Raw genomic sequence first — 21,622 nt, 5'->3', positions numbered from 1 at the left:
AAAATTTTTAGTCTTGAGATGGTTGTAAGAGGGATTTTGCTGGTTGGGTAGTGATTAGTGATCGATAGTGATCGAAGCCAACAATGTCCCTAGTTATTTGTAATCGGTTGGTAAAAGTTAACTAACAGTCTACCCCAAATTAGAAAGTGACCTGTTAACTACTCGGTGAAAATGGGCCTCAAAGATGGTTTAAATTAGCGCCATCTAGCACATTTTTCTAGAACTAAATAGAAACCAGGTTACTGCAAGAAGGGATGGCAGGCCGTCCACCTATGATCCGGTAGATGTCACTAAAACGAATGTGATATGATTGTAAACGTGTGATATTTTGCATACTTGATGACTTTACAAACACCCGATGGAACCTGCTTCTAAAATAATAAATAAAATTGAATGGAAATGTTGATTCGAGTTAACCGGCTGTTATATTAGTCATCACTACTATGTAGGTTAATTTTAAGTTCCACTGAGGGAGGGGCTGTTGGCGCTGTAGCAACTGTAACGCAATTCAAACTATATAACTTTAATTACTTCGGTGTCATTTTTTTTTACATAAAACTGACCGTGATTGATGTGATATTTTGTGATAGCTCACCTGATAAAGGTTTTTTTGTTAACCTGCATAGTCGGAAATGCACTCTTATTTTATAAAAAAATATTTAGAAACATCTAGAAAAAGAGATAATTTAGAGGCTCTAGTAGTCACCATTAATTTCTGCCACAGCGAGTGTGCTTAACACGTCGTACTAGTTCTAGAAATAGAGTCGTATCAGATATATATTGCACGCTTTGCTGTGTGAGTGTAGTGGAAATAAAAGTTAAAAAGTTCACTAAAAAAAGCTAAAGCTAGTTATGCATCAAAGTATTGAGGCTTAGGTAAATCAAATGTGTTTGTTTGTTAGTTTTTGGCATACCTAGTTCAAGTTACAAGGAAAGCTAGTTAATATTCATTATTGCTTACATCAGATCATTAACCCCAAGCCCACATCAAAAATCACTTCCATTTATTATTAACTTCAGCATACCTGCAAGATAATATAGGGATTCTACTTAAGTATAACTAAAAAGAAGTTTAGTTTGAAATAAAGACAGAAGATTAAGTCTGTAAGTAGAAATTCCAAATAATCCCCTGTTTCAGTTGGACCCCAACTAACAAATAGAAACGAGTACCTATCACTAAGTGCATTATTTCTATAAAGGATCTGTTTTTTCATTTGTAAGATGGATTAATTAAAACCGAGATAGAGGTATGAATAAACGAGTGGTGTCTTAGTCGGGGTCGCGGTACGAAACTGCAAGGCTACTACGAAACTCGAAACTCGAAGTTCGTGTCGTACCTTCCCTCTCGCTCTCGCATTAAAACAGTATAAGTGTCAGAGAGACCGCACGACACGAACTTCGAGTTTCGAGTTTCGTAGTAGTAGCCCTGCTGCAATCGTTAACTCGTTGCATTTCGAAACTTTTATTACTTACTGGCTTAAACACTGTGTACTGTGGTATCTGGACTTGTCTCACCTTTAAAACGAAACATTGTCACGGTAGATATTTTTCCCCCTGGAATCGCATAGGTTATCTCAATTTAGAAACAATAATCCAACCTAAAGGACAGCTGGCTTCATAAATCATAATTAAGAAGAAAATCAAAAATGTCAAACGCGAGTTTCTTACAATCAAAAAACTGAATGACAAAAAACAAAATACTAGCTGTACTGATAGGATAATTCGACGACTTCAATACCCCACACAACAATATCAGCAGCAATAAAATTCTCTATGTTGTGTGCTTCCCGGTTTGTTATAAAATATGCATTTGGGAAGTAAAACACTCAAGTTTTCTCGATTTGATTTTATGCATGGTCGTTGCGTTTGCAAGGCAGTGTGACTTTTTTACCCACTACGAGCGAAGAGCTGTCATTACCGCGTGCAGTAGTCGAACGGCGGAATCACCGGTGTTTATAATTCAAGTCATGGGCCTATGCAAGTTAAATAAGTGGTTCCAGTTCGGTCGAAGATCTCGTGAGATGCAGACGTCGCGATTACCGCCACTTCTTTTTTAACAAAGTTAGCGGACGTGGTTTCTTTTGTCATTTGTTTATGTTATTGTGTCTCTTTTATTGATATTTTCGACTCTGTGATCATTTTCATGTTTGGATTATAAATGTCATTGTGATATTGTTGGAAACTATTTTGCATTGCATTTGTGTCTAGATTACCTAATTATATTTTACGATCGATCTATCCTGTGTATGATGTGCAAAGAATTTTAGTGGCACTTTAATGAACCGGCTATCGTCATTGTTTAATAGTAGGTACATTCCTAATCTATTTTCATAGTTCCAAGCCAGAGTTCTAAACGAGATCGGAAAATATCTGTCGGATTCTCCTACCTATTCTTGTCAACTAACTACTACAATTTCCGCTACCGCAGTGTGTTAATTATAAAATTTCTATCAGAATCAGAATCGTTTATTTGCTAGAATACAGTATAAATGGTGTTACAGTCTTCTTGTCCCTTGTATCGCGTACAAATTATTAACACATTAAACAAAAATCTGATTATTTTAGAATTATAATTATTAAAAATATATTATTCGTTTATACAGGTCTAATGTCCACTAATAGTCGTTCACAAATGAAAGCCATCCAAAGTGAAATAAAAACTTAATGTTTAAATTTTTTATCTAAAAACTACACCATCGGAGCTGTGCTGTTGATGGCTCATTATCTACTACTTTAATAAAAAAAAGTTAGTTTCCTAAAAAAAACTATCGTTGAGACGGGGACCTACTGAAATCACTGTCACAAAAAATAGTGATGTTATTAACACGGAAGTTTAGGTTAATGTTTACGTAGGTATTCATTTAAGAATTAATAGCGTCGATGGAAACCGCTTTGCTACGGTATTCCCTGCTTGAATAACCAAACTCACTACTCACCGCAGTTCATTCCGCGACCGGTTGCCTACCTGTAAGCATCACTGACAATCCCTTCAAATATAAATGTATATTTAAAACTGGTATCAACATTACCTCAACGGTTTAATTTGAGGAAAACAAAAACAAGTGAAAGTCGCGCGTGGCTGTGCAGTGACCATGTACAGAATTAATCTATTGTTGGTTGGTTTTGCGACTCATGTGCTCTCTGAACCCATTAAATACTGTGATTATAACACTAGTGTGGATATATCACAAGGAACACACATATCCAACGGTGACATAAACTTCGACGGAGAACGATATCAGCAACACGAATACTTCTTCGATAAGAAGACCGGAACGCAAAGGGGTTGTATTTGTTGGAAGAAAATCTGTGTTAGAAAGTGTTGCCCGCTCGGACAAGGGTACACGCAGAATAAAAGCTGTGCTAATGTGAGCAGCCCCTTTGATCCACCGATATGGGATGACTATGGAGAACTGAAGGGAGTCGATGTGTCGAAGTTTCATTTGTTATTTGGCAAGGTTGAGTGCCTAAACGCTGCTAGGTTGAAGCTGTCACAGATATCAGATAATCTACATCTCTTAAAGGTAAGAAACTCTAAGATTATTAAACAACATTATAATGAGGTCTTGACTGGGACAAGTTTTGTTGACCATGTTGAAAACTTTCTAGACTATAAATTACAAAGTGTGCTAATCTACGCGAAATCCGAATAGGTATAAGTATAAGTATAATTATGTTAACTACCGCGTCCCCAAATAGGTATTGATAGATATGATGCCACAATATAATAAGTTGATTTATTTATGAAACATTAATAATACATCACACCAAATAATATATTTAGTAGTAAATTACTGCAGAGGCCGGGAAAGAAAGGCTCGCAGGCCGAGTATGTATAGGATAGGTATACGAGGATGGCATGTTCTTTCACGCCGAGGCTTGTATAGTGCTTTTCTCAAACTTGCACTAAAATAAATAAAAACTCCTAGAAATCTAATGTTTTATTCGTAAGACAACTAAAATTGTACCAGACTCAAGTTATAACTGCCATCTATATAAGTGTTTATTTCATTCTAACATGATTTTTTAAAACGTTAAAATAATCCCAATAAAATAAAATTGCTATAAAACATGTATATATAATGGACTGCAAAAATAAAAAATCACGTTTCTAAACGAAACTTTTGAAATGACAATGGATCTTACTTGCAAAATGGCTTAAGTCCAAGTTCAGTCAATCAAAAAAAGACAATGACACTTGTAAATTTTCCCGCCAAAACTTTTTTTTATTGTGTTTGTTTTTCGGCTTTTAGGGCCATTATACACGAACTGCAGCCCATTTAATCAGCTACATTAATACTTTATTATGTAAATTAAATTGTAATTTGACGTAAAACGCGTCGGTAATATTTTTATATTTACAAATAGAATATTCATAGTCCTGTGAATTTATTCAGTAACTAATAAATGAACCACAGAAATTCAGATTATTAATTTCAAGTCGTGTATTTGCATTGAAACAAAATACTGATGTCTTGCAGGCCTAGGCCTGCAACAGTATATTTTGAAGCCTGTTTTAAGGAACACAACATAAACATTACATAGCATGTTTGAGAAAAGTAAATTTTGACTACAATTTTTTCTGGAATATGAATTAAATCAACTTAAATCACCTTAGTATTTACTACTTTAATGGTCATGGTCAATGGTAAAAATTGATTTAATCACTAAATCAATATTTTTATTCCAGTAAGCGGCTGTTAAAAGACCATAATAAAAATGGCTACACAGCTTAGCTAACTTTTTACAAGTCTTCAGAAAAAGAGAAGATTCTTATTTCTGTTGTTTATTTACTCACAATTAAGAACAATTTCCACTCAGGTATTCTGAAATCATTGCCTCAAGTAGGTACTAACTCAACTTTTCAGTCAGAACTTTTCCACAAGTGACACAGTGTAATCAAAATAATTCGAAAAAAAACTAAATAAAATTAAATTTCAAAATGAATTCATAAAATTTTTGTGCATTCTTTAACAAGGCGGATTATTTCCCTATCTATATTTTATTCTCATGTCCTACTGCTATGCTCTAGCTACTGTTCATACATCCACAGAAACATATATTTATATAGTTAGATATAATAATATCAAGTGATCGTGATCGTAATAATACTGTAAAATCTCTCATAGTTTTTCGTGTGAATTTGAATTATAAATATACAGGCACTCATCCGTCCCTAAATGGCGTGGCAGAGCGTACGGTGAAAAAACTACAAACTGTTAGGTAACATCACGGCCATGGTCATTGCAGCAGACGAGACTTTGTAGATTAAAGGTTAAGGATGAACTAATACTTTTATGATGGCTTTGTTCATAAATAATTTATGGTTTGAAACAATAGATCGAGACGACTCGTACACGGCTGTAGGAAAAACGCAAAGAAATCGTTTTACGGAATTCTTCACTTAGTTATCATCACTCGGCCTACATATGTCCCACTGTAGGGCAAATGCTTCCTTATTATATGGGGGCTGTAGTTCCCACACGGGTCCAGTGCGGAGTGGAATTTGCACACAATAGGCAGTGCCAAAAAAAGCCGTGGTGGCCTAGTGGTTTGACCTATCGCCTCTCAAACAGAGGGTCGTGGGTTCAAACCCCGGCTCGCACCTCTGAGTTTTTCGAAATTCATGTGCGGAATTACATTTGAAATTTACCACGAGCTTTGCGGTGAAGGAAAACATCGTGAGGAAACCTGCACAAACCTGCGAAGCAATTCAATGGTGCGTGTGAAGTTCCCAATCCGCACTGGGCCCGCGTGGGAACTATGGCCCAAGCCTCTTGTCTGAGAGGAGGCCTGTGCCCAGCAGTGGGCATTGAATTTCTTCGTAGGTGGGTAGGTGTTAAACTTTTCTCACGATATTTTTCTTCAACGCAAAAATTTCATGTGTAATTTTGCCCTTAAATTCCGAAAAACTGAATTTTAGTGCGAAATTACTCGAAACCGCGACCGAGACCGCGCTCGAGATGCTATATTAAAACCACAAGACTACCATAACTTCATTGAAAATGGTTGAAAATATTAACTGTTGAGTCTCAATGAAATAGTGCCAAGTGATTTTACGCCTACATATTGCCAGTAGTACCACTTTGAACCTTGGACGTTGTCTATTATAGTTTTAGTGATTGTCAACAGTTAACAAACTTAGTATAGTCAACAAATATTGAAGAGACACTTCATTGAATCTCTTACAAAAATCATTAACGTTTCCGACTTTTGTGCAAAACGACAACCATAAATTTGATGACACTGATTGTCATTGAATTTATAAGAAAGAATAAAGAAAGAAAATACATTTATTCACAACACAAGCAAGACACAGCAATATTATTAAGTACAGATAAGCAACAAGAATTATACTATTTATTTGTCATTCCGGTTGTGAATCGGACACTGGCTCAGCATAATGCTGAAGCGTTAAAAACACCCCAGCGCTATTTTCAGCCAGCACCGCCGGTGACCCTCGGACCGCTAAAGATAGGTGTTTATACTACGCACTATTAACTACATAAGACTACATGAATAAATAATTTGTAAACTATGAAACATTTATCGTTAGTCTGTTATATTTTGATTGCAAAAAACGAACAAACAAACTCGTTCGTGTAAATATTAACGCCCATATGTTAATTGTACCTATCTGAATGGAACGAGATCACATTGGAATTGCCCCATAACAATAATAAGCAATTTATTCTTTACGTTAACTCAATTATCAGGCCAACTAATTTTGATTATTGCTGCATGTTTTGGAAAATCAGAAGATATATTTTCCAAATTAAACAGAAACTAGAACATATTAAAAACCGTTTCATGTGTGCGATGGAATGGAAATGGAACACTCAGTTCCTAAGTAGGTATACTTGTTTTTCAATGGGTTCTTGTTCCGGTATTTCATGACATGGTATTTGACGACCAGATGGCCTAGTGGTTAGAGAACCTGACTACGAAGCTTGAGGTCCCGGTTCGATTCCCGTGCCGGGGCAGATATTTGTATGAAAAATACGAATGTTTGTTCTCGGTCTTGGTGTTTAATATGTATTTAAGTATGTTTCTATCTATATAGTTATATTTATCCGTTGCTTAGTACCCATAACACAAGCTTTGCTAAGCTTACTCTGGGACTAGGTCAATTGGTGTGAATTGTCCCGTGATATTATATTTATTTATTCATTTTCGAAGAAATTGTAATTTGACAACTGTAAATAGTTTAAATTAAATTATTTAAATGTATCAATTGATACTGAACATTCAAGTTCCAAAATATATGCACACAAGCGCGTTGTTGTTAGAAGGACAAGACTAAGTAGCATGTATAATAATATTATTTAAAGAGACCAGTTGCTAAATTAAAAACAAAACAAAATACGTTGGATACCTATATTATTACAATTTAGATATTTATAAATACATGCCTAGTTGGATACATATTTTTGCAGATGTCGGAGAACACACCTGTAACGGAAGCCTTAAAGAGTTGTCTAACGAGTTAGTTTACTCCACAGTTCACTCCATCAGCTGTCTTTGAGCTGATCATTGACTTAACCATACGAAGGAATCTAATAAGAGACGAAGTGTTTCTTTACTCAGTATTCTTTCTATATTTCATTCTTGATTTTCGTTTTTACATTTTAAATATTTTTTTTAGAAAATCATGGTAGTAGTAATATAGTAGTAGAAATATTGACACAAAAAAACATGTGGCACTTCCTGGGATTTCTCATCTATCTACGTATCTATAATCCGGCCACTTAAGGAATGAGAAGGGGTCGATCTCGGAATGAGAGATTTACCATATTATTTTCGGAACTTTCATAAAACAAACCTAACCTATCCTACTGTGCTCTATAAAACCATTAGAAAATATTCTGAGATTAATTTTTGATTTCGGAGAAATTTGATAGGTACTTCGGAAATGAAACATTTGGGAAATAAAATTGTGCGAAACGGCAGTACACGGCTTAAAATACCTAATATCTATATGTCTATTGTCTAAATGTAATGTACCAAGTTTTAACGTGAATGTGTAACAAAACACACACATCCAAACACACAAACTTTCGCATTTGTAAGATTAGTAGAATATGGTAATTTAATTGTAAGAGTCGACACATCTGGATGATAATATATTTCTGTTCGCGTTTATATAATATTAAATTAGGATTTACATTATATAAGATTGCAGATGTATGATAATAAGGTGGTTTTCCTTGACAAATCACTAGCTGTTGCTGGATGCAACCAAAACATCAACATAACAAAATGGTTAATGTTAATAATGAATGTGAATTCAGCGTTCCCATCTGTTATGAGTAAATCTACTACTACTATATATATATTACTCTATACCCTACCTAATTTGTCTAATTAAAAAGCCATAAGTACTTTATGTTAAATAGTATTTATGAGTATTCTGAAATAATGATAACTTTAGGTTAGGTTACCAATAAGTTAACCTCATCATCATCATCATCATCCCAGCCTATATACGTCCCACTGCTGGGCGCAGGCCTCCTCTCAGAACAAGAGGGCTTGGGCCGTAGTTCCCACGCGGGCCCAGTGCGGATTGGGAACTTCACACGCACCATTGAATTGCTTCGCAGGTTTGTGCAGGTTTCCTCACGATGTTTTCCTTCACCGCAAAGCTTGTGGTAAATTTCAAATAAAGAAAGAAAGAAAAAAAATACATTTATTTAACGCCATAAAAAACAAACATAGGAACAAACATAGAACAAATAAAGACATACATGACGCTAAACAGGTCCCCACTCAGCATAATGCCACGTAAATGTAATTCCGCACATGAATTTCGAAAAACTCAGAGGTGCGAGCCGGGGTTTGAACCCACGACCCTCTGCTTGAGAGGCGGTAGGTCAAACCACTAGGCCACCACGGCTGTTCAAACACTAGGCCACCACGGCTGTTCAAACCACTAGGCCACCACGGCTGTAGTTAACCTAACCTATTATCATTCAATTCCAGATCATTTCAAACTTAATTTATGCGGGGTTTTGAATCCCTAACCTTTTAATTAATAGGCTCTAGACCAAACAGCTCAGCCACCACATCTTTGTATAATTCAACATCAGTTCACTTCTTCAGGACGGCAAGCTCTTCATCGAGCTGCCGAGCGCTATCCCTCCATGGATGAAGCGCGACCCGGACCAGTACTGCATTGACACCTTCATTACTCAGGACCCGGAGACCAAGAAGAACTTCACCAGGCTTGATGCGCTCGTCTGCTTCGCCAATGAGGACGAAGAGCACAACTATACCAGTAGTTACGTTTGTAAGTAAGACAATATCTTTTTTTCTCTCGTTCCAGTACTATCAGGTGAGATGGATATAAACTTTGGACACTTTGAAATAAAATTAAAACTCCCGTCACAAATTTCAAATTTGTAGCTCAGGAACACTCATTGTGTAATTCAGATAAAATAGATTTACCTATGTGAAATATAAAATGAAGAGTTAGGAATTTGGTCTTAACAAAATATTTACTTTCGTTCTGCTGTCAATATTTCATCACGACCACGTGGGTTTACTTATAATCCTACCTTGTATCCAATCGAACTGGCTATTTATAGAATCCAATTAATCCAAATGAGTATTTTATAAACAAAAACAACAATATTGGTTAAGTAGTTTGGTAGGTAACTGTTTATGCAAATTCATGGCCACCAAATATCACTAAATATGACCGCATATACATATACGTGCCTCACAGAACACAACTGAAACCAATTTTTGTGCAATCACAATATTCAAAAAAGAATATGCATGTGGTTGTTCGCCTAGTGACCCACCGACTAAGTCAGTTGACATCGAAATTGGGGAACTCGTCTAAATTTAATATGGTTAGCTTTGATAAATAGTCCAGAACGTCCGAATGATGTCTCTGCTGACTGCTAATGGTCCTGAAGTTTTTGGATGATCTAGGGGTTAAAGGCATTTAGCCTATCCCGCACTTTAAATGACCAAGTCATCAATGATTTTTAAGATGTGTAACATCTTGTCTCATTCATAAAAAAATACTCACATTCATAAAAAAAATATGACCCTGCTGCTTCACGTCCACGTGCGGCTTTTAGTCGCGTTCCGGTTCATTACTATTCATGGACTATAATGTTGCATGATTTAATATAAATAACTTTTATTTTAACTTAACCCTCCAAGGTCTAATGAATAAATACAAAACTCCCGACTAACTGACTCATGAATGCCTCGCCTAAATCCTCACACATAAAACTCTATTTTTTTGCATAGAGTTTGCCTTAGTAGAAAGCATGGAATAAGGACGAAATTGATAGAACTTTCACACATTTAAATTTGCGATCGTAAGCTAAGTGATTGCTACGAATAAAATAATACTAAATTGTTGCAGGCATGCTGATTTCCTGCGTATTCTTCATCGTAACAATAGCAGTGTACGCGTGGCTACCAGAACTCCAAAATCTGCACGGGCGCGTTTTGATGGTCTACCTGGCCTGCATGTGCGTTGGGTTCGCCTTCCTCTCCTCCATGCAGATATTGCTGACTGTGGATAATATCACCATCAACGTCTGCCTTGGACTCAGTAAGTATTGATTCAACCACGTTTTATTATATAAGTCTGCTGCTTGCTACAGACTAGGTTTACCCCGATACGCACGATTTAACATTCTCTTCATATCGTCATATATCTATCTTCTGCTACTCCATTTCACTTAGTTGGCAAATTATCTAAGTTGTCGTTATAACATTACATCCCATATCAAATATAACATCAACATCCCATAACAAATATATCTAGTGTAAGTATGTAATTAACCGTGAATCATTCTAAACTGTTAAGTTGTTCAATTTTACGAAGCCATCATTGAACCTATATCGTGTTACCATTGAACTAATCATCATGCCTGCATGATTTGCTTACTCAAGCCGCTCTAATCCCTTATCATCTAGCATTAGATAAACTGATTGCTTGTGTCTTCCATGTTTCATAAAAATTGCATGGTCAATTAATTTTAAGCATTATTAATTATTAATTGTTTATCATTATTTAGTATTTGAATCAAACACGTTATAGCTTGTGTGTGTATTTTATAGGATGTTAAACTAATAACTTAGGTGTCCTACGAGTATAAACCACTACGTAGAATGACTCAATTAGGCCAAGTCTCACTACTTTTCAGAACGGTTGATTTGCGGAAAAATTTCTGCTTCGAGTTAACTTCAGAAGTAAATTTCATTAGACTTCGTTCTGAAATGCTTCCATTGAAGCGGAGCAGAGCGAAGACATGCATAAGCGACCAATCATGTTTTAGCTGAAAGCCACTGCTCATTAAAAAACTGGCCAAGTAGAAACTGGAGTCGCGCACTGAGGGTTCCGTACGAATTTGTAGTACCACCTATATTATGAGAACTTATTTCAAATAAATACCTTCAAATAAAATAAATATCTAAATCAATTCCCAGACGATAAAGATATCAAATATGGTAGCTGTCATTATATCGAAATTTGTTACGTCGATTTTCATTTCATCGAAAACTATTCCACGAATTTCATTACCTTTTTTTTCTAATCACATAATCTTCAATTCATTACTTTTTTATATAATCGAGCAACTTTTCATCGTAAATCGTTTCGAATGTGTCTCAAATCGTAGCGTAACGATTCACCGAATTTACCTGTCATAGAATTATAAGTTATTAATAGTATCAAATTATCGAAACATGATTCACAGACGGTACGTCCTATATATTATTATTGCCAAGAACAATGTTTCATCGCGGTCACGATTCATCGAACGATGCATTTGTTATTGCAGCACGTTTAGAAAATATATTGCGGTCAGTCGTAAGTTAATATCAATTCATCAATTATCCTCTAAGTATTTAAGAATCCATCAGCAAAGATCATTTGTGAAGCAATATTATCCGAGCTTCTATAAAAAAAATACCTAACATCGAAGGCCTTAGCCTTCTAAACCTAACCTATCCGAGTCGCTTCTGCTCCGAACCGTCTTGCTTTGCTCGCTCGCACAAATCAAATGTTTTTTTTTGCGTTTGGCACGGGTGATATTATACCATCTAATATTAAATTAGTGTTTCGACGAAACGTATTGTCATAGAAACGTATTATCAATTATAGTAACATTGGTGAAACGATTTTCTGTGTTATAAGAATTTTAGGAACTGAAACTTCCGATGAACCAAAATTATAGTAAAGGTGATTCGATGAACGACTAGTTATGTCGATATACAAATAAAATAATGAAGATATTCGATGAGTTGATTCTTGTGTAAAAGGTAATTCGAGCAATTGTATGAGCGATGAAACGAAGTTCGATAAATGATTTCTAAGTGATAACAAAAATCTGCGAATAGTGTTAAGGGAAACGATAATCGATGAAACAATTTTCGGTAAAATGATGGATTACCTATCAAATGACATAAACACATAAAAAAACAGCAGGTAAGTACTACTGAAATATTTTTTTTTCGGTCGGTTAAATTAAAAGCTGTGTAAATGTGCAAAGCCATGAAGTTAAAAGTACGTAATTAAGGTTCATTCTGTTTTTAACCCCCGACGCAAAAAGAGGGGTGTTATTAGTTGTCCGCTATGTGTGTCTGTTTGTCTATCTGTTTGTCTCTCTGTGTGTCTGTCTGTGGCACCGTAACTCTTAAACGGATGGACCAATTTGAATGCAGTTTTTTATATGAAATCAGGTTTTTTAGCGAAGGTTCTTAGACCATGTTTCATCAAAATCGGAAGATATTGAACTTTGAAGTGGCAAAGTCGGGGGTTTTCCAACGTTTTGTTGGTTAGGTTAGTTAATTGTGGTTTTTAATTACTTTGGTAGAAAGGTGTGTTTTCGTCGCAGCAAATCGGCGATCGCGTCCCTATGGACACTGCTGGCTTAAATTTACGGTGTATAGTATAATTAGTAGTAAAATTTGTTTAATTACTTCACACCCTTCCACTATGCCCTTAAACTGGTGAATTTAGTTAAAACCGGAAAGAGTTTTCCGGTCCGGCATCGACTTAGTGCGGCGACCGGTGGCATGATACGCGCTTTTTCTCTGTTCATTGCGTGTGCTGGAAGGTAACCAAAGTGCGACAAGCGCTATATCCGCGCAATGAACAGTAACAGAACCTTGTGGGAGTTTCACCTTAGGATTATTTTAAAATTTATAACGGTGGAAGCATTCTACACTTCCACTGAACGTAGATATAGTTTAGATATAGTTAGTGTTTAGTATTGTAACTAAGGGACTGTATTATTATTATTATTATTTTTTGTAAAAAAAAACTTTAATTTTATACTTATAGTTTTTAAGTATTTTATTTGTAACTAATGCCAATGCAGTTTACACAAGGGAAAAATCACTTATGTGCCTAGCTATTATACTTCTATTGATTCATCTACGGTACAACACAAAGTAAAACACAGAATTGGTTATGATTCTATTTGTTTTTTCCTTGATAATAATGGCAGAGACAATGAGATGAGACGTGTTAATGAAGGGAACCAACAAATTAAGGAAAATACATTTATGTTTTACCGTGATATTGAAACTAGTTCATTCATTAAAGGCTACAATGATGGAGTCAAGTTGACGGCACAGGGGACTCGGCAGCTTGCTCGGATAAAGAATCAGTACCACTACCATGAGTTTACAGTGACCGCACTCGATAGCGACGGCGTAAATTCTTTGTATGCAGAATTGTACAGCGCCTCTACAAATAATTTACGTCGTCGCTATCGAGTACGGTCACTGTAAACTCATGGTAGTGGTACTGAGGCCGTATTGCCTAACAATCAAATCGTCACTACTTTGAAAAAATCTCGTATCTAAAATCAATATGCCAACAAATTTAACCTTGATGTAATGTCTATAAAGTTCACCCAGAAAAATTAACTATTTTGAGCTACGAGTTTTTTTTAAAGTAGTGGGTAGTGACGAAATGACAGTTTTCGCATACAAAAACTGTCACTTGATTGCGATCGCAAGCGTCAGAAACGTTAGACAATACGGCCTCATGTTAGCTATTCAACGCCGCGCGCATGCACAAGCTTTCGCATTTATAATAGTACCTGGACGACCGAGCTTTGCTCGGGCTGAAACTCGACAACAATCGTTTTCTCAGAGATAAGAAGACCAAGCTAGATCGATTTTTCATCCCAGAAAACTCCTACATACCAAATTTCATCGAGAGTTTCCGAGTTTCCGAGATCCCCGAAATATATATTATGCAAGAATACTTACAGGTATTACATTAGTATCTAGTACTTACTTATGAGTACCTAGTTTAATAATGATTATTACTTAATTCCTCTAGTTACTACATTTTGAGTTGTGTTTTTTTTTAAAGGACTGTTGTTCTTGGCCTCTGATGGTTTTTTCAGGACTGACGTAGTCTTTCCAACATGATGTGCCGTAAAAATCCGCTTGATTACATTTGCCTCCCTTAGCGTCTTGGCTAAATAGTCTAAATAGCAGTAACTCCCTTTGGCATGCTAAGACACAAATAAGGGATATACGTATGCTAAGATTAAATTTCTCTTGCTAAGCGGCACATCTGGCAGCTCGCTCTCTCTCAGTCATCTGAATTCTAAGGTGTCTAGTGTTGTTGCGTTTTATCGTCACTAAAAAATCGCTATTTGGGCCATTTTTCATTTTGAGTTCCTCATTTTATACTATATTTTCAGTTTAGTTACGAAATTTCCATACATTTTGTGTAACTCAATGGAAGAATTTGTAGGACATAATGTGAAATTGGGCTTACCATAGTAAGAATATGCAACTTTACCAATTCACCAATTGCATTGAAATCTGAGAAAAGAAAAATAAAAAATGGCCCATTTACCATACAGCAACAGTAGCTCGACGACATGTTTAATTATTTAAGATAAATTGATATCATAAGTAAATAATATCTTCAATTTCCGTGAGCATGAAAAATCTGTGCACTCAATTAATGCCGTTGCAAATAGAAATAGTTTTAGTCAAATGACAAATGTCAGACTTGGCGCCGTCCCAATTATTAGGAAATAGCCGATAACAGAATGAAACAAGTTTATTTTCGTGATTTAATCTAGTCTTACCACACTTATGATAGTTTTCATCTACATCTGTAGGCCTATTGGTACTATCTACCATCGACACTATCAATCGCGCAAGCCATGACAACATTATAATTGCGGAATGCGATAATTAGGTTAAGTTTACTTTAAGTTTTTTTTTTCACTGTTTTATTTTTTATTTTTGTGGCAATAAATGATTTCTTTGTGAGTCCAACAATAGACATAAACATAAGTATTTATGGCAACTTTCTACTAATTTTTAGTACTTATTACTTTAACTTCTTTATTGTACAAAAGGGTGCAGATGGTATTTTTTTTATACATTAGTATGTCGTTCATATTTATTTTCTTTCATTTGTTTCAGATATATAATTAAAGATGTACATGATGATTTCATCTGTCACCTGATAATGAATTGTGAAAAAGTCCTTTGCTTTTATAACAATTACCTGGTGTTCTGCCTTTTCGCAGAAATTCGTTTTGCTGAAGATTCACTTTGACAACTAACTATTACCAAATTTTTGTATGACAACGTGTCATTTGGTCGAATTATTATATAGCAGAATATCATAATGACTCAAAACGTTTGTAAAACTTATCATTTACAACAACTACAAACTATTAAACGAATAATGTTTCGTCAGTGTAACAGTTCCCTTTTCATACATAAGCCAACTTTTTACTTATTTAAAGTAAGTACAGTTACACACCGTTTTTTCAATTGGCAATATGAATTACAAATAAGAGTTTTGTGATAAGAATAGCAACAGAAATCTAATGTGTGGCAAAGTCCAGTTAGGTGTGACGACGGAGGAGGAGCGTGTTAGGGTAACCGTGAGCAAACAGCGCACGAAGCGGAGCGAGCGAAGCGAGCGTGCCGCGGCAGCGGCCGGTGAATGCCAGAAACGTATTTTTATTTTTTTTAATTTCTTTTTAAATATCTAAAACATGAGTTTAATGAAAAATATTATTGAACTGAAAATGGCATTCTTGTAAATAAATAGTTTTCAAAATTTGACCGAAGACCCAGTAATTGCCGGTTTTTCGATATCTAACACACACATTTGGTACAAGATTGATACCGTGATCATTGCCGTTTTGTATCAATAGGTCAAACATTGTCATAAGGGCGTTTTTCACAAACTCTTTATTAGTGCACAAACAAAAACAACGGAAATGTTGCACTTACCCATATTGTTTATTATATTACATAGTTACTAAGTGAAACCCTTATTTTATTCAATAAAACATTTGGGAAACATTGTACAAAGAAATGAATATTACGCCAACCAAAGATTCTACTAACCGAAAGTTGTCATTTTCAAAAGTGACTTTATAACAAACAAACCCAACGTACAGTTGGTAACTGTGAGGTTGGGAAAAAAAACTAAATCTTTTAATAAGTTGGCAAGTGATCATTCGGCGAAATGAAATTCTGCGAAAAGTTGGTTGGGAAGTAATATTCGGCGAAACAATTTTCTGCGAAAAATTAGAGAACCCAATCACTAGTTGGTATTTATCTATCAAGTTTTTTTTTTACTTTCATTTATTGTTTCTCTTGTTGTCACGAGATCATAAGGTTGCAGTAAAATATTTTCCCAGTTGTTATAATTAGAAATTTTATGTTTTGTGATCTTGCAACATTAACGGTTGCGAGGTTTTAAATTGCTGTAGGCTGGAAATTTATCACTAAATTAAAAATAAGTACTATTTTGTTTCAGCATTCGTGATCTACTTTGCACTGCTCTCCGCATTCTTCTGGCTTAATGTCATGTGCTTTGATATTTGGTGGACCTTTAGGTAAGAATAAAAATAAATAGGCTGCTGAAAGCATAATCCTTTATTTTATTTTTGTAGTTGTCGTGGGACAAGTGGGATACTTTAACAAGCTAATAAATAAAAGTCGTGGAAAAATAAGTGAAGTTTATCATTTATGGAAAAAATCTCAAGTCTACTTATGTCTTTTCTTCTAAGTACCGTGCGACTATTAGGTAACTGGCATTTTCGTCTCCAAAAAAAAAAACACCCAAATCAAATTCTTATTAAATTAAACTCCAACTTCCTGACAATTTTCTCACTTACTCGTAGGTACTTTTAAAGACCTATAGGTACTTATAATGTTACATCACATACAATGTGTTAAACCTGTTAAGAATCGAGAGTATAGAATCTAAAACGCTATTTTTTAAATGAAGCTGCATGGTGTGTATTTTTTAATCTCGATTTAGTGTTAAGCTCAGTTCAGTGGTGTCAAAATGTATGGATGGTGTCATATTTAAATCAGATTACTACTAATCTAGATTACTTTTACTAGCTAGTGACTATAAATAGGAACTTGGATACTTTTTTTCACTGTCATTTAAAGTCACGATAAGTAGTTAATTATAGTTACGTGGTATTATTAAGAAATATAGATCATGCCGTGTGAATTAATGATCTATGCTGATGCAATCGATTATCCGAGGCCCTGGACAAGGCGCAGCGTAAACGCTACACGACGCGCATTTAGAGAACTGCATAAGACTAATTTATTAATACCTAACCAAAATTAGTCTAATCAAAATATTTAATTAATGCATTATATTTTTCAGAATGAAGTGAGCTCGAAACACCAAAGTATCACATAAAGTTCACCTTTTATAGCCTCAAGTCAAAACAAAAACAAAAAATAACGTAGTACATAACTTACTTATCGAATGTGTAAGACGCCTTCACCGTCAATCATAATACTTAAGCAAACAAAGCATGCAATTATAGCATCTTAAGCAAATATACCTTATTATTACCGTTCATTATATATAGAATGCTAAAGAACCAATTAACTTTTACGAAAAATTGTAGGAGGGATACAAATTGGAGGTGTAAGGTATGGTTCTTTTGTATAAGTTGCTCTTCTCGACGTAACGGTTCCGTAAATGAGCAACCATCTTAAAAACCTAAACCATGCTAAAACTGTTGGCGGTATTGTTTGTGCTAGCAAACACTTTACTTGATGCCAAACTTCATCAACTGTGACAGCTGTTTAAAACTGTCGGAAAATATTTTTTGCCATTACATTAATACTTTTTAGGGTTCCGGAGCCAAAATGGAAAAAACTGAACCCTTATAGTTTCGCCATGTCTGTCTGTCTGTCTGTCCCTTGGCCGGTTTTTTGATAGAATAAATAGACACCTGCAAGGAATATTATCGTAACTCACTTTTTGACAATTTTGAGTTACAATCATATGTTTATTTATACAATATTTTTTTAGGTCTTATCCTTGTATCACAACTCCTTTGCGTTTAAAAGTTAGAGCATGGAAAAACATTGTAAGTAAATGCATTGGGATGAATAATACTAACTTTAGTTACGCCATATAAATAGTCCTTTCAAACTATCTTTGTCGCAATTTAAAGAAAGAAAGAAAGAAAATGATTTATTTATAACAGCAATGACACATACCTAATTAGTAAAAAACAATAAGACATTTTGCCGCTATAAAAAGGTCCCGGCTCAGCATATCGCTGATAATTCGCTGATAAATTTAAAAAAAAAAATAAAAAAATAAAAAAAAATACATTTTTATTCCTCGACATAACTCCATACTAGCAATAAATGACAAAGAGAATTGTATGTCTGAGTTATAACACAATTTTCAAACTTAATGTTCTAATGTTGTAGAATATCATCGTAAGTCATCAAAAAGGTAAAAATATGTATTTGTGACAAAACAATCATAAAATTCTTTAGTTTTAGCTTTGTTGATTACAATGTACACAGCGGTTTTGTACCAAGACCTAACATTTTTTTAATAAAAAAAAATATAATCTTTAGTTTGATGTGCCGGGTAAAGTCAGTGAAAATGAGTTACAATGATATTCCTTGCAGGCATCACAGCAGGCGTCGAAATGGTCATCTTACAATGAATTATATTTTATTAAGTTTATGCTTAATTATAGTTTATTGCACAAGAATCACAATTAAGTTTTGAACATACACCTACCGTGAGACTCACTCATATTGCAACATTGTAACGGATCATATATTGTAACGGATAACTCACGTCTTAAAGCGAGTTTAGCTCGACATGTTTGTATGTTTATCGTAAGCCAACTCATACGGATCGTTACTTGAGGGCGGATTCACACCACCATCCTTGTCATTTATCTTCTGTGCCTAAACATTGATTAATCGAGCCTTGACGATTTGTGATCCGAGATTTGTGGATCGTGAACTGGGTCATGTGAGACTAGTTTTGGAAAGCAATGGGTACAACTGGAGGCAGTGCAACCGTATGGCGAACATGTCGGCTCGTCAAAGACCAGTGGAAGCTGAGAGGCTTCCGGTATATTTACCGTTCATAAAGGGGATAACAGATAAAATCGGGCACTTGTTGCGCCGAAGATATAGCATCAAGTCGATTTTCCGTCCTCATATGCAGCTTAGACATTTGGTGCGATCGCCGAAGTTAAGGAGCCCCTGAGTGGTCCCGGGGTATACATGATTCCGTGTTCGTATGGCAAGAGCTATATCGGTGAGACTGGGCGTAACGTGTCTACTAGGGTATCGGAGCACATACGTATAGTATGAGGAAACAGGACGACGGGCTCTGCTAGCATTCAATGGACTCGGATTTGACGCATTATATCAGATTTGATAAGGTGTCTGTACTTGCGAGAGAAAAGATTTTCATTCCGCGGAAAGTGCCTGAAGGCATTGAGATTAGTCGTCATCCGAATTTTAACCGGGATTGCGGTTGGTCGGTACCCCTGAGTTGGAAAACAGTATTAAAACTCGTGCTGTGTCATCGGTTGGTGTGAACGTGCCTTTACGGAGCGATGTTGTTAGTGTTGTGTGTTACCCTACATTAGACATTACAATAAAAATGTCGATAAAAATGCGGGTAGTTGTGCGCCGGTGTTAGTTTCGTCGGGCAGTCGCGCGAGCAGGCGGTGGCGCGCAGTGTGCGTGTCGCGTGGTCCTGAGAAGTAAGGGCTACGAAATAGCCCGAAACATGTCTAGCTAAACTCGGTTTAAGACGTGAGTTATCCGTTACAATATCATTTAATCACAATAAGTAAAGAAATATAACAATTCGTTTAAATAAACGGTTTCAAATATACGTAACTGGAGTTGTTGTCTTCATGTTCTGTTGGGTTGGTGTTGAGGTTTGAGGATGTCCTGAATGAATATATGAACTCAGAATATTACATATCACAGCGTAAGGCTGCATTTCCGCCAGAGATGACGAGGATGTAATAATAATAATAATAAAATTTATTTATTTAGATAACTAGGATCCATCAGTTGTTAGTATTACTTATAATATGTTAGGTACATGGTGTTAGTTAAATGTACGATGCTTACCATAGTGTTAGTGAAACAAACAAAAATAAAGAAAATCAAATAAAGAAAATAAAATAGTTCAGCACTTTTTACTAGTACATAGGCTTGTTTGTCAGTACATGAATCATATGACAATGATTCAGATACTGACAATCAAACCTATCTGCGAATGCCCTCAGGATGCCGTTGGCGCTCCCCTCCACCCTCCGCACTAGGGATGTGCACCGCTTGCGCATGATTGTGTAAAAGCAGTCCACTCTTGCTGCAGCAAACATCCCGATGCACTGCAGAACGTGGAAGCCCCATCAACACCCTGAAAGCATTGTTGTACTGAACACGTAGGGCGCTGTATTGCCTTTGCGCACACGCGATCCACAGACTGCTCGTATAAAAATTGGTACAAAAGGCTCTAAAAAAGATCAGTTAGGAAGATGTGTGGCGAGGAATGTGTCTATCATGAACCAGTAGAAACGCTTAATTTACTATCGTCGCACAGTCCCGCTCTGGTGGAAACAGCTGAGCGAAGCGAGGCGAGGTAAGGGGGCATTCATTTATTACGTAAGACGATTAAGGGGGGGACGGTCGACCATGTCTTATTTTTTCTTACAAGGGGGTGGGAGGAATCTTGATAGTTCTTACGTAAGATCACAAAAAAGGGCAAAGTTAAGTTTATACTTTGAAAAATCGCGCGTATAGGTAAACGATTTCTATGGCAACGGATCACTGCACCTGCACTTCTCGGGAACTGACCCCGCTTTTAAACTAGTCGTCACTTGTTTTGCGAAGACAGCACGTCGCTAAATATCCAAACGTGTATTCATTTTTTCCTTTAGATCTTACGTAATACATATGGCACAGAGGGGAGGGGTCGGCCCATTCTCATTTTTTCTTACATGGGGGAGAGTCGGTTAAAAACTGTCAAAAATCGTCTTACGTAATAAATGAATGACCCCTAAGTGAAGCATTCCTATTGGTTCGTGAAAAATACGTTCCTCTCAATTTTCTGGTTGAAACGCCTAAAGCGAAACCGTGGGCGAAGATTACCTAAGGGGCTGCAGGGCTACTATGAAACTCGAAACTCGAAATTCGTGTCGTGTGGTCCCTCTGACACTTACACTATTTAATACGAGAGCGAGAGGGACCGCACGACACGACTTCGAGTTTCGAGTGTCGTAGTAGCCCTGCGGGCCCTATACTACTACTACTACTACGAGTGCAAAATTTACTC

The 21,622-nt window shown here is 36.0% G+C and overlaps 1 protein-coding gene and 1 long non-coding RNA gene across 2 annotated transcripts in view; one reads left to right on the top strand and one right to left on the bottom strand.

The window, feature by feature from the left end:
* LOC141436862 (uncharacterized) overlaps positions 1–21,622 on the bottom strand; it is a 281,086-nt gene that overhangs the window by 97,162 nt on the left and 162,302 nt on the right. The window lies entirely within an intron of this gene.
* The window catches only part of LOC141437111 (probable G-protein coupled receptor Mth-like 3), a 19,915-nt gene continuing 276 nt past the window's right edge, over positions 1,984–21,622 (top strand). The window contains exons 1-5 of the mRNA XM_074100333.1: positions 1,984–2,061; positions 2,942–3,524; positions 9,100–9,286; positions 10,382–10,573; positions 16,790–16,868. Of these exons, the coding sequence (XP_073956434.1) occupies positions 3,093–3,524; positions 9,100–9,286; positions 10,382–10,573; positions 16,790–16,868 (890 nt within the window). The 5' untranslated portion in view covers positions 1,984–2,061; positions 2,942–3,092. The remainder of the gene's footprint in view (positions 2,062–2,941; positions 3,525–9,099; positions 9,287–10,381; positions 10,574–16,789; positions 16,869–21,622) is intronic.

This window comes from Choristoneura fumiferana, chromosome 17 (genome assembly GCF_025370935.1).
Source record: "Choristoneura fumiferana chromosome 17, NRCan_CFum_1, whole genome shotgun sequence".
NCBI lineage: Eukaryota > Metazoa > Arthropoda > Insecta > Lepidoptera > Tortricidae > Choristoneura > Choristoneura fumiferana.
Note: the sequence above shows the minus strand (reverse complement) of the source record. Positions and strands in the feature narration are given on the sequence as shown.